The sequence below is a fragment of the Eumetopias jubatus genome, unplaced genomic scaffold (assembly GCF_037043125.1).
Source record: "Eumetopias jubatus isolate StellerSeaLion01/CBP00866 unplaced genomic scaffold, mEumJub1_p1.0 scaffold_9, whole genome shotgun sequence".
Taxonomy (NCBI): domain Eukaryota; kingdom Metazoa; phylum Chordata; class Mammalia; order Carnivora; family Otariidae; genus Eumetopias; species Eumetopias jubatus.
Window position 1 is genome coordinate 90,515,584 of NW_028274815.1, and position 16,319 is coordinate 90,531,902.

General features: G+C 43.1%; 1 protein-coding gene and 1 pseudogene across 1 annotated transcript in view; one reads left to right on the forward strand and one right to left on the reverse strand.

Moving 5' to 3' along the window:
• ACSS1 (acyl-CoA synthetase short chain family member 1) overlaps positions 1-8,718 on the forward strand; it is a 66,368-nt gene extending 57,650 nt beyond the window's left edge. Inside the window, exons 13-14 of the mRNA XM_028123728.2 lie at positions 689-807; positions 7,921-8,718. Of these exons, the coding sequence (XP_027979529.1) occupies positions 689-807; positions 7,921-8,100 (299 nt within the window). The 3' untranslated portion in view covers positions 8,101-8,718. The remainder of the gene's footprint in view (positions 1-688; positions 808-7,920) is intronic.
• Positions 3,886-4,304, reverse strand: LOC114224503 (small ribosomal subunit protein eS25 pseudogene; annotated as a pseudogene).
• Positions 8,719-16,319: the final 7,601 nt, after the last annotated feature.

Consider the following 16,319-nt stretch of genomic DNA (forward strand, 5'->3'; position numbering starts at 1 on the left):
ACCACTGCTAATCCTTTCTGGAACATGGTAGGATATTGACAAACAAAACTTAGTGTTTATGCTAAAATATTGGTTGGCCAGCACTGCCCAACAGGGCTTCCAGCCAAGCCGGAGCTTGCTCTTCATCTGTGCTGTCCAGGACAGTCGCCACAAGCTACAGGGGGCTCATGCCACCCAGGAACTACATGATAACCTTAATTTCATTTACATTTAAATAGCTCCTGTGGCTAGTGCCCACTGTGTTGGACACGTACCCACAAGATTAGTGCCACCTGTCATGTTCCCATCACTACGTCTCAAGAGTGGACAGTCTCCTGTGGCTCCTGCGAGCCCACATTATGGGCTACTTCACAGGTACAGGGGTGGTAGGAGAGGTTAATTCATGCCTCCAAGGTGACATCCCCATCCAGTCAACAGCAGAGCCAAAGGGAGCTCTCATCTACATGTTGGCTTCACTAGGATGTTCATAGGAGCTGTTAGAATCGCTTCCACTTTGAGAAAAAAAAAATCACTTTCCACTTTGGATGAAATGGAAATGCATCTTTAAGGCTGCAACTAAAGGAAGCAGCTGCTACAGGTCACCAATGTATGATTTAAAGATCCTTAAGATATATGATAACTGTGTACAATGCTCTGCCTTGGAGATGGTTTGTGGTTGAACACACCCCAAACCTTTGACTCCTTTCAGCTGCATTTGCCTTCATCGTGTTGAAGGACAACACAGGTGACACAGATGCGGTGGTGAAGGAGCTCAAATCAGCAGTGGCCACCAAGATTGCCAAGTATGCCGTGCCCGATCAGATTCTGGTGAGTGGCACCTGGCCCTCAGGTGTGACAGTGCTGCTTGTTGTAAGCCTTCTTCTCTACTTCCCCCAAGTAATGAGCAACAGTGATCCCTTCCGTCGGCAGCAACATGGATGTTAGCTGTTCGGTTGCCTGGGGTGTAGGTGGGGAAGGTGAGTTGCTGCATCCGCAGAGAGAGGGGGAGGCCAGAAGACCTCACAGCAAACGTTTTCACAACTCAGAGGATCATGCTGGGCAGGATTAGGTGCTCTCTTACTTTGGCATGTGGAGGCCAGTTATAGGAGCAGGGCTGGGTGGTGACGAAAATTAGAGATTTTACTTATTTTTTAAAAGTTTTTATTTAAATTCCAGTTAATTAACATACAGTGTAATATTAGTTTCAGATGTACAAGGGAGTGATTCAACACTTATATACATCACCTAGTGCTCATCATAACCAGGGCACTCCTTAATCTCCATCACCTACTTAACCCATCTCTTGCCCACCTCCCCTCTAGCAACCATTAGTTCTCTATCATTAAGAGTTTCTTGGTTTGCATCTCTCTCTCTTTCCCCTTTTGCTCATATATTTTGTTTCTTAAATTCCACATATGAGTGAAATCATATGGTATTTTTCTTTCTCTGACTGACTTATTTTGCTTAGCACTGTACTCTCTGGCTCCATCCATGTTATTGTCAGTGGTAAGATTTCATTCTTTTTTTTTTTTAAGATTTTTTTATTTATTAGAGAGAGTGAGAGATAGCACGAGAGGGAAGAGGGTCAGAGGGTCAGAGGGAGAAGCAGACTCCCTGCTGAGCAGGGAGCCCGATGCGGGACTCGATCCTGGGACTCCAGGATCATGACCTGAGCCGAAGGCAGTCGCTTAACCAACTGAGCCACCCAGGCGCCCTCATTCTTTTTTTATGGTTGGATAATACTCCACTGGAGATTATGTATGTATATACACACACACACACATATACACACACATATACACATATATATCTATATACACACCACATCTTTATTCATTCATCAGTCAATGGACACTTGGGCTCCTTCCATAATTTGGCTATTGTAGGTAATGCTGCTATAAACATCGGAGTGCATGTACCCCTTTGAATTAGTGTTTTTTGGATTCTTTGGGTAAATACCTAGTAGTGTGACTGCTGGATCAGAGGGTAGTTCTATTTTTAACTTTTGAGGAACCTTCATACAGTTTTCTAGAGTGGCTGCACCAGCTTGCATTCCCACCAACAGTGTAAGAGGGTTCCCCTTTCTCCACATCCTTGCCAACATCTGTTGTTTCCTGTGTTGTTGAGTTTAGCCATTCTGACCGGTATCAGGTGATACCTCATTGTAGTGTTGATTTGTATTTCCCTGATGATGAGTGATGTTGAGCATCCTTTCATGTGTCTGCTGGCCATCTGTATTGTCTTCTTTGCAAAAATGTCTATTCATGTCTTCTGCCCAGTTTTTAATTGGATTGTTTTTTGGGTGTTGAGTTTGATAAGCTCTTTATAGATTTTGGATACTAACCCTTTATCAGATATGTCATTTGCAAAACATCTTCTCTCATTCTGTAGGTTGCCTTTTAGTTTTGTTGATTGTTTCCTCCACTGTGCAGAAGCTTTTTATTTTGATGAAGACCCAATAGTTTATTTTTGCTTTTGTTTCCCTTGCCTCAGGAGATCTATCTAGAAAGAAGTTCTATGGCTGATGTCAAAGAGGTTACTCTCTGTGTTCTCCTTTTGGATTTTTATGGTCTCAGGTCTCACATTTAGGTCTTTAATCCATTTTGAATTTATGTTTGTGTCTAGTGTAAGAAAGTGGTCCAGTTTCATTCTTTTGCATGTGGCTGTCCAGTTTTCCCATTACCATTTGTTGCAGAGATGGTCTTTTTCCCATTGGATATTCTTTATTGCTCTGTCAAAGATTAATTGACCATATAGTTGTGGGTCATTTCTGGGTTTTCAATTCTGTTCCAATCATCTATGTGTTTACTTTTGTGCCAGTACCATGCTGTTTTGATCACTACAGCTTTGTAATATAACTTGAAGCCTGGAATTGTGATGCTTCCAGCTTTGCTTTTCTTTTTCAAGGTTTCTTTGGATATTTGGGGGTCTTTTGTGTTTCCATACAAATTTTAGAATTGTTTGTTCTAGTTCCTGTGAAAAATGCTGTTGGTATTTGATAGGAATTGCATTAAATGTGTAGTGCTTGGGTAGTATAGACATTTTAACAATATTTGTTCTTCCAATCCATGAGCATGGAATGTCTTTCCATTTCTCATCTTCAGTTTCTTTCATCAGTGTTTTATAGTTTTCACAGTACAGATCTTTTACCTCTTTGGTTAGGTTTAGTCCTAGGTATCTTACTGTTTTTGGTGCAATTGTAAATGGGATTGATTCCTTAATTTCTCTTTCTGCTGTTTCATTATGGTGTCTAGAAATGCAACAGATTTCTGTATGTTGATTTTGTATCCTGTGACTTTACTGAATTTGTGTATTAGTTCTAGCAGTTTTTTGTTGGAATCTTTGTTTTTTTACACAGAATATCATGTCATCTGCAAATAGTGAAAATTTTACTTCTTCCTTGCTGATTTGGATGCCTTTTACTTCTTTTTGTTTGACTGCTATGCTTAGGACTTCTGGTACTATCTTAAATAACACTGGTGAGAATGGACATCCCTGTCTTGTTCTTGACTGTAGAAGAAAAGCTCTCAGGTTTTTCCCATTGAGGATGATGTTAGCTGTGAGTTTTTTGTTTGTGGTCTTTATAATGTTGAGGTGTGTTCCCTTTAAACCTACTTTGTTGAGGGTTTTTTTTATCATGAATGTCCTGTACTTTGTCAGATGCTTTTTCTGCACCTATTGAAATCATATGGCTTTTATCCTTTCTTTGTTAATATGGTGAATCACATTAATTTGCAAATATTGTACCACCCTTGCAACCCAGGAATAAATCCCACTTGATTGTGGTGAATGATTTTTTAAATGTATTATTTGCTAGTATTTTATTGAGGATTTTTGCATCTGTGTTCATCAGGGATATTGGCCTTTAGTTCTCTTTCTTAGTGGAGTCTTTTTTTCTTTTTGGATTTAATAAAGTTTTATTTTCCCAAATGTACAGTTGGGGGGATCTGTTAATGCGTCTTTACCAGCAGCAGGGGCATCTCCACCCTTGGTGTTTCTCGTGTAAATTACTTGAGCTCTGTGCTTTGAAACCAGTTTTTAATGAGTCCTTTACTAAGGAGCTCCTGAAGGACTGCCCTGGCCAGGGAACCTCGAATCTTCAGTCTCCCAGAGACAACACCTGGAGTCATAAGCTTATAGTTGGGAACTTCCTTACAGAGTTTGTCATATGTCACTTTGTCAAACAAGACCAGGTTATTGAGCTTGTCCCAAACTTTGCCTTTGGACCCCTTCTTTCTGGCCTTACTCCTGGATTTGTTCACTGGGTCTTTATCATTTTTGGCTGACTTTCCAGCATCTTTCTTCTTGTTGTCCTTGGGCGGCATGGTGAAGCTCAGAGGACAGTGGTCACCCTTGCAGCCTGGCTAAGATGTAGGACAATAAGGTTAGTGGAGTCTTTCTCTGGGTTTGGTATCAGGGTAGTGCTCGCTTCATAGAATTAATTTGGAAGTTTTCCTTCCTTTTCTATTTTATGGAATGATTTGAGAAGAATAGGTGTTTGGTAGAATTTGCCTGTGAAGCCATCTGGGCCTGGACTGTTGTTTGTTGGGAGATTTTTGATTACAGACTCAATTTCTTTGCTGGTTATTGGTCTGTTCAAGTTTTCTATTTTTTCCTGTTTCAATTTTGGTAATTTATATGTATCTAGGAATTTATCCATTTCTTCTAGGTTGTCCAGTTTGTTGGCATATAGTTTTTCATGATATTATCTTATTTTTGGATGGAATGTTCTGAATATATCTGTTAAGTCCCTCTGGTCCAGTGTGTCATTCAAAGCCATTGTTTCCTTATTGATTTTCTGTTTAGATGATCTGTCTATTGGTGTAAGTGGGATGTTAAAGTCACCTATTATTATTGTATTATTATCAATTAGGTCCTTTATGTTTGTTATTTTTTTAATATATATTTGGGTGTTCCCATGTTGTTGGCATAAATATTTATGATTGTTATATCTTCTTGTTGGATTATTCCCTTTATATATAGTGTCCTTCTTTGTCTCTTGTTACAGTCTTTGTTTTAAAATATATTTTGTCCAAAATAAATATTGCTACTCCAGCTTTCTTTTGACATCCATTCGCATGACAATGTTTCTCCAACTGCTCACTTTCAATTTGCAGGTGTCTTTAGGTCTCAAATGAGTCTCTTTTTGGCAGCATATAGATGGGTCTTGTTTTTTTATCCATTCTGACACCATATGCCTTTTGATTGGAGTTTTTAGTCTGTTTAAATTCAGAGTAATTATTATTGTTTTTTAAAGATTTTATTTATTTATTTGAGAGAGAGAGAGAACACGCACGGGTTGGGGGAGGGGCAGAGGGAGAGGGAGAAGCAGACTCCCCACTGAGTGGGGAGCCCAAAGCTGGGCTTGATCCCAAGACCCTGCCTGAGATCATGACCTGTTTTGTCATTGTGTCTGGAGATTTTCTCTGATCCTTTTTTGTCTTTGTCACATTTGGTCTCTTCTTTGAACTTAAAGAGTCTCTTTTAAAGTTAAAAATAGAACTACCCTATGACCCAGCAATTGCACTACTATGTATTTATCTAAAGGATACAAACTGATTTGAAGGGGCATGTGCACCCCGATGTTTATAGCAGCAATGTCCACAAGAGCCAAATTATGGAAAGAGCCCAGGTGTCCATCTATAGATGAATGGATAAAGAAATGGTATCTATACACAATGCAATATTACTCAGTCATCAAAAAGAATGAAATCTTACCATTTGCACTGATGTGGATGGAACTGGAGGGTATTATGTTATGCAAAATAAGTCAGTCGGATAAAGACAAATACCACATGATTTCACTCATATGTTCAATTTAAGAAACAAAACAGATGAACTTAGGGGAAGGGAAGGAAAAAATATAAGATGAGGATAGGGAGGCAAACTGTAAGAAACACTGAACTCTAGGAAACAAACTGAGGGTTGTTGGAGGGGAGGTGGGTGGGGGATGGGGTAACTGGGTGATGGGCATTAAGAAGGGCATGAGATGTAATGAGCACTGGGTGTTATATGAAACTGATGAATCACTAAATTCTACCCTGGTGTAACTAATAATACAGTATATATTAACTAAATTGAATTTAAATAAAGAATTAAAAAAAGAGTCCCTTTTAATATTTCCTGCAGGGCTGGGTTAGTGGTCACAAACTCCTTTAGTTTTTGTTTGTCTGGGAAACTCTTTATCTCTTATTCTGTTCTGAATGACAGCCTTGCTGGATAGAGTATTCTTGGCTACAGATTGTTCCCATTTAGCACTTTGAATATATATCATGCTACTCCCTTTTGGCATGCCAAGTTTCTATGGAGAAATCTCCAGCTAGCCTTTGGGGTCTTCCCTTGTAAGTTAAGGACTTTTTTCTTGATGCTTTTAAGATTTTTTTCTCTATCACTATATTTTGCAAGTTTAACTACCACATGTTAGTGTTGGCCTGCTTTTGTTGATTTTGATGGGGGTTCTCTGTTCCCCCTAGATCTGGATGTCTGTTTCCTTCCCCAGATTAGGGAAGTTTTCAGCTATTATTTCTTCAAACAAATTTTCTGCCTCCTTTCGTCTCTCTTCTTCTGGGACTCCTATAATGCAAATGTTTTTACATTTGTTGGAGTCACTGAGTTCTTGAAGTCTATTCTCATGTTTCCTAATTCTTTCTCTTTTGTTCAGCTTCATTATTTTCCATTATTTTATCTTCTAGGTCGCTAATTTGTTCCTTTGCTTCTTCCAGTCTGCTGCTAATTGTATCAGGCCTGTTTCCAATTTCATGTATTGCATTCTTCATCTCTCATTGATTCTTTTTTAACTCTTTTATCTCTGTGGTAAGGTTCTCATTGAAGTCTTCTGTTCTTCTTTCAAGTCCAGTGAGTATCCTTATGATTGTCACTTTAAATTCTCCATCATGCATGTTACTTATATCTGTCTCACTTAGACCTCTGGCTGTGGCTTTATCTTGTTCTTTCATTTGGGATAAATTCTTCCATCCTCTCATTTTGTCTTAAGTCTCTACCTTCTTCTAAAAATTAGAGAGTTTAAATAGAGAAACATGTAGAAAGTACCAGCTTTCCCTAGCCCCTATGTGGTTTCTGAACACATCTCCTGATGTGAGTGTGGGAGACACTGCCAGACCCCTATCTGAGGGAGTCTGTGTTGGAGTCAGGTCTGGGGAATAATGGGGCCACCTTTCCAGCCCCATTAGGTTTCCACTCCTTTCTTTGTTAACATTTTCCCCACAGCCTTCCTTGGTTCAGAGGAGGTCCTCTGAGGGAGGCATGGCCCCAGACTCACCTGGTCTTATACAAAGTCAAGCTCTTGGCCTGGACCAGAGTTTCAGGGAAACCCGAACTCCCCTAGGTGAACTCAACCCTTTCAAAAGATGGGTAACTGTTAAATAGCCCCAAACACAGCTCTTAACATACTGCTATTGACATTAAGGGGACCATGGTTGTTTGAAAAGTTAAATGCTAAATTTTCAAACACTAAACAAGACAACATTTTTCTCTAAAGTAGTAGCTCTTACCTTTTATGTCAGCAAAAAACAACCTTGGGCCAGGCCAGTCGGTGGAGATGAGTTGCCATGGCATATGCTTGGTTCTGTTGCTACTGGGGAGCCCTCAGAAATGTAGCAAATGGGAGACAGAGGTATCAGCAGTGAGGCAGACCAGGGTACCAGCAGACCCTGCCTGAAGAAGGACTTCAGCAAAACCCCTGACGTATGGTTGATCCTTCGGGTTGATTTCAGTTTATGTCTAGATTGTGGGAAGATAAAACCAGAGACCACAGGCCCCCATGTTCTCTAGGGTGGGCCTGGCACCTCAGTCGTGTTCATTCCTGAGTCCCCAGCGAGGCTCTCATCCCCTGGGCAGAGCCCTTCTTATGCCAACAAAATTGGATGCCGCTGGGAGTCTGGGTACCACACAAACTTGAATGCTGCACCTCTTCCTTGCCAGGTAGTGAAGCGTCTTCCAAAAACTCGGTCTGGAAAAGTCATGCGGAGGCTCCTGAGGAAGATAATCATGGGCAGAGCTCAGGATCTGGGGGACACCACCACCCTGGAGGACCCCAGTGTCATCACGGAAATCCTGAGTGCCTACCAGAAGTACAAAGACAAGCAAGCTGCCTCTCAGTGATGGGCTCTGGTCAAGACCCAGTGCCCACACCCCTAACCATCCTTCCAGAATGTAGCACTCAGATGTGGTCATTTCCTGCTGTCTCAGAAGCAGTCCTCTCCCAGAGCATAACCCATACTGCCCCAGTGTGAAGTCTGTGCTAAACCCTGCCTTCTTGCTGCTGAGAACCCATGAAGAGGTACTATCAGACATGCTTAGCATTTGCTTCCCCTTGTCCTGAATTTGGTTTCCTGGAATGAAAAGTCACTGTCATCTCCATTTCTGTGTTACCTCCTGACAGCACAGGAAGGTGAAAAGCCTGGTAACGTGTGCCTGCTCAGATGACTGAGAAGTAGAAGCAATCATGTGTTTTCCCAGATGTTTCTAGATACAAAGGCAGATATTTTATTTTTATACTTTTATATTTTGGAAGAATGTACAAATACATACATGTAGTATGTGGATTTACATGTACACGCTCTTTGTAACATTTAGAGTTATGAAAATCTTTTGTGCCTCTGCTCATGGGGAAATGTGGAGATGGTCAGAGGGTGCATTTTTAATGTTTGGCATATTGGGGAATCTGTATTGGAAATGTTTGTACCTTTGTCTAAATACAGCTATCTTGAGAACTTTCAAGCTCGTAGCATCCTTTTTTGATATATATTTCTATTTCCCTTGGTTTATGTATAATAAAACCTAACTCTTAAGAAGTGGTGGTACGAATGTGCTCTGATTTTAGTTCTAGAACCACTCATGTACTCTTTTTCTCCAAGCTGTGATATGGAAAGACTTCCCTCTCCACCTTGGATGCCTCTTGGTAGGAGGTCAACATGCTCCAAATATGTGGGGATGTTCAGGGAGGGAAGCCCATGGAAACTCAGGTGACTCCTCGTTAGGGCCCTAATTTGGCTAGAAATGGGTCCTTGAAAACTGCTTGCCCTTCATTCTGTGGTTGGTCTGGGAAGAACCACAGAGGTCCAAGGATGAGACTTGGAACTCTGAATCAACTCTCTCTCTCTCTCTCTTTTAAGTATGCCTTAAGTCATCTGAACACTAGCAAGATGACATAAATCATTAGGTTGCAAAGTGTTTATTTATTAGCTAAGCATTCAGGGGCCAATGGCATGGAGTACAGGTGAAGGCAGCTGCTGAGCTGGGTCCTTGGGAACAGGGAAAATTCGTCCTTATCTGTACTCCATGTTATATGGTGCCTTGCAGCCGTGGAGGTGTTCAAGTGGTGTCTGGGGTACTGAACACCTACTGTAGGTCATAACTATGCTTGCTTCTCTCTGATTAGGTGAGTATGCCTGTGACACCAACGGGGTGGCCATTAGCTGTAGCCCACAGATACACTGAGTGATGGTCTGTTCTCTGTTGCTAAGCAACAAGCCATGCTTAGCAACAGAGACATGTGGCATGTGTGGTGGACCTGGCAGCTTGTAGTTACGGCACTTTTTATGAAGTGGCTTGGATATAAACTTGGATAGTGACCAGGGCAGTTCAAATAAAGCTTTATTTTGTTCATCCTCTTCTCCCTGTGGTGATGTTTTTGATCAAATAATGCTGTTGTTGCTGAATATAATCCTAAGGACAAAACTGGAAGGGGCCTATTCATTCAAAAGAGAACACCTAATAGTCCATTGGGGAGGAAACCCATTACAGGGAGGAAATCTAGACTAAGAGCTCACCCATCTCAGACTGTTGCTTGGTAAACCTGTGTCTAGATTGCTGTGCTATCCAATACACTAGTTCTACGTAACTCTTTAGGTGTAAGTAAAAAACAATATAGAATAGAATGGAATGGAATAAAATAAAATATTCCATTCCACAGTGGCAGTAGCCACAGTTCACATGCTCAGTAGCCACATGGCCAGTAGCTACCAGATTGGACAGCATGGACAACAACATTCCCACCATCACACACAGTTCTGGTGGTGGGCGCTGGTCTGGAACACCCATTAGAATGAGGAAGCAAAAACGATGTCAGGGTCACAGACTGCATCCGTGAGCAGCAGAGGCTTGCCTGAGAGAGACATTCCCTGACCCAGGGTTATCCTTTCTCTAGACGTGAGAGAACATCGGTTTCTGTGTCCTTCGCTGAACGGAGAAGCTGATTTTAGAGAATACACTGAACTGGTGCCACGGGAGTTGGGTGTGAGAGGCCCCAGTCTGGGCGGCTCCTACAAAGCCTGGACCCCTGTTTTACCCACCGCAATGAGTTCATGGTAAAGAAAAGGGAGTGTGAATTCTCACCCAGTTTCCCCAGCCTGACTGGAAAGAGGGGATTTGGCCATGGAATTAACATGAGCTCTTGGTTGTTGCAGAGCTGACTTGCACCCACTGCACCGACCACCCTCAGGATACCCAACATCGGGAACAGCAGTAATGGTCACATTACACTGCTGGGCACTGTGTGCAAGGAGGCCCCGATAAGGTTCTGGATTCCATCCCCCCATCTCCTCCTCGTGTGGCCTTCTGAGGCAGACACCGTTATCCCAGCTTCACAGAAGAGGTGGGGAGAGGCAGAGCTGGGATGTGGATGGAGCTTGTCTGGCTCTACGCTTGACCCCCAAGCTCAGACCAAAGGTGTGGCCCCTTCCTGCAAGAGCTTTGAAGAATATCAACCACATTTTATTTTTATTATTTTATTATTATTTCTTTAAGGTGCTTTACTGTTGACATCTGGGTAGCTCTATGAACTGTTATCTTGGATAGGGGTAAGAAGCCTAAATCCAGGCCAAGAAGAAGCTTTCCTGGAGACAGCGCTTTTGGAAGGGGTGGTAATGCCAATTTGACTTTCAGTGAAGCTCTAATTGGGGCTATGCGAGTTTTCCCTTCATCAGTTTGGGAATTTTGCTGCATAACAGGATTAAACCAAATAAATACATAATTTCTAGGTCTGTGAATACCAACTGTCTTTGGTTTTTGTAGTATTATCTGTTGACTTGTTTTTATTCATCCTGCATGGGCTCTGAGGCACTTCTTGGATCTGTAGCTCAATATCCATCTTAATCAGTTTTGGAAGTATCTCAATCATTATCTCCTCAAATATAGTGTTTGCCTATTTGGTCTCCTTTTTTGAGGAACTTCTCACCTTCTATTTTCTAGATCTCTTACTGCTTTAGTCTCCAGTGTCCTGGAAGCAGACCCTGAGATGAGGGCCTGCATGTAGGTGATTTGCTTAGTTAGGAATGGGACCCTCAGGACAGGCGTGAGGAATGGGGGTGTGAAACAGGGAGGGAGGGAAACCAATGCAAGCAGGTGCGGCGCTGGGACAGCCGGCACCGACAGCCGCTGCTCCGTCTCCTGGGCTTCAGGGGGTGTCTTAACCAGCGTGTCCCCGACCCAACTCAGAACGAGCTGTCTGAGATGTTGCACAGCCTCTTAACTTTCTCCTCTGGAGCCTGCAGATGCACTCAGGAAAAAGTGGCTCCCTGCACTAGGCTCACCTCCCTGAGCTTCTGTCTCCAAAAAAGCCCTCCTGCCTGCTGCCCTGGTTTATAAGTATCGGAGTATCATTTTTGTTCTCACTTGCCTTGCTCTCTGGAACGAAAAGAGGGGTAAGAAAAAAAGAAGCCTCTGTTTCTACACTCTTGTTCAGTTGCTCAGATTCTTCTTCTCCCTATCTTAAGGATATGGGGAGATGGGGGGATGCCCCCAAATTTATTCCTAATCAGCCATGCCAGAGGCAAGCTGTGACCCTCCAAGCGCACCCCCAGGGAGTTCCCTCACAGTGGCCTTTGCTAAATGTGAAGCTGAAATTCCTGCCTGCACCAGTCTTTATTCCAAATAGCAGAGAAGGAGCTTGTTAGTGCCCCTGGTGCCTGCACCAAAAGGTACCAACCATGGCCAAGGAGGTGAGAAACCAGAGGGCCAAAATCCAAGTCTAAATAAACCTAGAAAGAGCAAAGGGGAAGAAGGCTGGGGCTGGCTGACCTAGGACATCATCAACAGACTGGTAAGTACCAAGGAGTTTACAGTCTGTTGGAATAGATGGCCTGCCAACTTCTTTTGCAGACAGGGTGGGATTTTCTTGGTAAGAGCCACCAACTGGGTAACTGTCTAGTCTCCTTGCTCCTGTAGACCAGACTTCTGCTGAGCAGCCTTCTGGATGCACAGCCTCATTTTGGGCTGATTCTTTCCCAAGGAAGATGTCACCTCAGCCAATCACACATCTCTTTATTCTTGAGCCAAGGAAACACTTACATATGCATACGTTTGCTCAAAAAGGCAGAGCAGAAATCGTCCAAAGGGAAATAACTAGTTGCTTTCAAGAAATGGTTTCTGGATGTAATGAAATGTGATTCACGAGTTACCCAAGGAACCGATGGAGCAGATGAGCTCACTTCTCAACAGAGGTAACAATAATGAATGTCTAGGTCTATGCAGATGCCAACTGGTGAATGTCTTTCCTATGAGCACCTTTTCCTACCAAGTCAGGGTTGACCTTATGAATCCTCCTCATTAGGGTAATTAAGGCAGTTTTGTCCAGTCAGCTTATTTCTAATCCTCACCTCTCCCCTTGCCTGCTTCTCACTGGGGCAGACATCATTCAGTGTGCCAGCCCTGCCCTGCTCATGCCTATGCCACCTAGTCTCGTCTCTCAGTCCTCCCCACCCTGAATGCTCAGTGGAACATGGGACCCTGTCCTCTAACACGGCAATCAGACTTGGGCACCTCACCAAAGTTGGGAGCATCAGAGTCTCAGTCCAGGAATCTGGACTGTGGACAAAGAGACTGTAGTTAGCTGGTGGAATACATGAAATAGGAGGTCACGGAGAGCTGGGCTTGAGGCAATAATTTCCTGCCACGGGCATGTTCAACCAGAGAACCCTGGCATATCAGGACACGTTTAGATGCAAGCACAAACCGCTCACCTGACCAGGCCTTGGATGCACAAGGGGTGGCTTTCCTCATGTAACCCAGAAGCCCAGGGGTACATGGTTGCTGGCAGGAGTTAGCCTAGGTTTTCTCTTCTTGGTGTGTTGTCTTTTAGACCTCAGGGTGATTTTCCACCATCACAAGATGCTACTGCCATTCTAAGCATAACTCTGGGAGTCAGAGGAGGGTAAGTAAGGGCAGGACACTATCTCTCCTTTTTATTGGAAAAGCAGGAACTTTTCCTAGAGGCCAAAAGAAACCCTAGATTGCTGCTTTTAACTCAAGGCCAGATTCTAGCCTGTATCACTGTATCCAGCTCTAATAGAGGGCAGCAAAGAGGAAGACGGACAGTCCCATAACAAGGCTTGCCACTGAATCACCAGGGATGAAGAGGCAAAACACAGTGAGGTATGAGGGAGGTTGAGAGGAGTACTGCTCCTGTTTCTCCAGGTCCTCGTACCAGTCCCTGTGAGGCCAGGCTGCACTTTCTGTGTTAGAGTTCCATGAGCTATCTCCATAACCTTCCAATAAATCCCTCCCTCATCTTAAGTGGGCTTTTGTGAATGTCTGTGTCTGGCAACTGGATGATCTCTAGGATACTTTTTCTACTCTGAACAAGTTAGTCTCCATTCTCTAACTTTACACTCTCCACTCTCCCACCTGAGCTGACACCAGAACTTCCTATCACAACACAACAACTTAGCTTGAACTTCTGTTTGGAGCAGGTCACTCCTGCTTTCCTGGATTTGGGGCAGGGAGAAGCGCTCTGTCTATTGCTGCTCTTCTTCACCCCTTTAGAGCATCTTTTAGATGATTCTTCTTTGATAACTCATAACCTTGCAGTCTACCCTGATTGTTATCCCCTTGTTGACCAATCCATGGCCACCCCACGCTTCCCTCTTAAGCCTGTTTTGTGTCCTCTTCCATCCCTTCAACCTGCCATCATAATTCTACTTCTTCCATGAAACCTTCTTTGGGCACTGCTACCTGATGGGACTTGTTCCCTGTGGCCCCCAACGCACTGTGTGGTTCCTCTGTGGCACTGTTTTAGATCGGTTATCATGCTTATCTCCCCTCTGAGATCATAACATGTCTGCAAGTTGGCTCACCTTATTTCACCTTTGTTTTGTCACAGCACTTGGCTAAGCACCTGAAAGGCTTTCAGGAGATATCTACAAAAGAAATGGAAACAGAATGGGATTGGGAAAAAGCAGTGGCCTGGAAATAGGGAGTATTTCCAGTCTAAGCTGTGAGGCACAGTACTGGCTCCTTGCTCAGCATCACTGCCTCTCCTTCCCTGCTGGCAGAGCCCTGATTTGTTGAGATAAATGCCTTCCACATGGGCCAGAGTTTCAATGCAAATGGGCCTCATCCCCACTCTCAGGGTGTGTGGGGGTCGCTTTTGGTTGGCCTAACCCAGTGGTTCGCAATCAGGGGCTATCTTGGTCTCCCAGGGGACACTTGGCAGTGTCCGGAGAGATTACTGCTTATCATGACTAGGTGGGATACTATTGGCATCTAGTGAGTGGAGGCCAGGGATGCAGCTAAATATCGTGCAATGCACAGGAGAGCTTCTTCCTGCCATCCCCAGCAAAGAATTATCTGGCCCAGAATATCAGTGGTGCTGAGGTTGAGAAACCTGTTCTAACCAATTACATTGATCCCATCTCCCTGTTGATAACTGGGTGGCAGCTAGGCTAGAGCCTCGGTAGAGAACTGAAACAAACCACAACCAGCAATGTGGATCTCACCATGAAAAACGGTACTAAACTGTGCCACCCAACACAAACAATCTAAACTCAAACCTTTTAATTTAGCTCATTCAGACCACTTGCTCCCAGATAAGACAAGCTGATCTCCCAGTAACTTCACTTGGACTCATGTGTTCCAGGTAAGACCACTGACTCCCCCAATGAGTCTCCTAGTTTACAAATTCTGGCCCATCGCTGCCAATACCATCTTTTACAAACACCAGCCCTAACCCCTCAAGGACCTTCTGTAACCCCATTTTTGAGGAGCCTCACAGGTCCTTCTGGCGAATTTCTTTGCTGCAACAAGTTCAATAAACCTAACTTCTTATTACTATTACTTACTTTTGACAGGTATGTTCCTGGCTGTTTTTGGTTGGTAGGCTTTAATGCTGGGCATGGAATACAAATAATTCCAATGCAACGAGCTAAATCTTATGCTTGGGGCATGTTCAAAGTGGCTTAGACACAATAGGGGAAGAGTTTTCAGCAATGATACTTGAAGTGAGTCCTAAATGACAAAGGTTGTTTTGGCCAAGTGGTGAAGGAAAGCATTTTCACAAGAAGGAATAATATGGACAAAGGCAGGGAGGCTTAGAATTAGAAATAGCAAGCAATGCTGAGTGTCTGAAACACAGCAGGAGGGAAAATCCAGACAGGAAGAAAGGGGCCAGATCATGCAGTGCTGTTTAAACTTTTATCCTGGATCTAACAGCTATACTGGTTGTATTGGATAGGAAATGAAGTAAAATATTGCCGAGGCCTTAATTACATCTCTGCCAGGCATGGTAATCCCTGCAGAACTAGATTTATATGAGAACTCTTCAGACTTTGCTCATGCTGGTTCTTCATCTCTTATTAAACAGTCATATGGGATTCTATTGCCACCTAACACTAAGAAAGGCAATGACATGTTTGATCAGGGAAGTCTTTAAGTGCAATAAGGAAATTAATTCTTAATACTTCATTTTGAACATGCCTTTTCTAGAGATGATGCACAGTAATGGGATTTGGTTTCCTCTGCCTGGAAATCCTGTTTCTTCTCAAAATCCTAGTCATTTCTCAGGTTCTTAATCTATCAAATGCTCTCACAAGATCATATTATTCCCCTTTAATGCAATTTTTACATTTCACATTTATCTTTATGATGACCTGATTAAAGTCATCTCTCACTAGTTTAATTTCAGTAAGTGAGCGAGCTTGTCTGTGGCTTGCTCACCATCACCTCCCAGCACCTAGAAATATACCTAGCTGACTAAAATACTGTTAAATGAATGATCACTTCGTGCTTAGACCTTATTTGTTGTAATTAATGATTTCTATATACCCCCTTTTACTTCTAAGGGTAACCCTTTCACAAACCTTGTCAAATATTTGGTTGTAGCAAAAAGATTTAATACTCAATGGCTTTAATCCAAACGGCAGCATATTTCCCAAATTTTCCCCTTAACAGGATCTGTTTCGTAAAGGGTCACGATTTTCAGGTGGGCATTACGGCCCTCGTAGGCCTCCAGTACGAACTCGTTATTTTTTTTACCCCGCCTATACGAACCGGGTCTTTGTCATTTAACAAGCAGGGCCATCTTCTACCCACACAAACGGCCAACA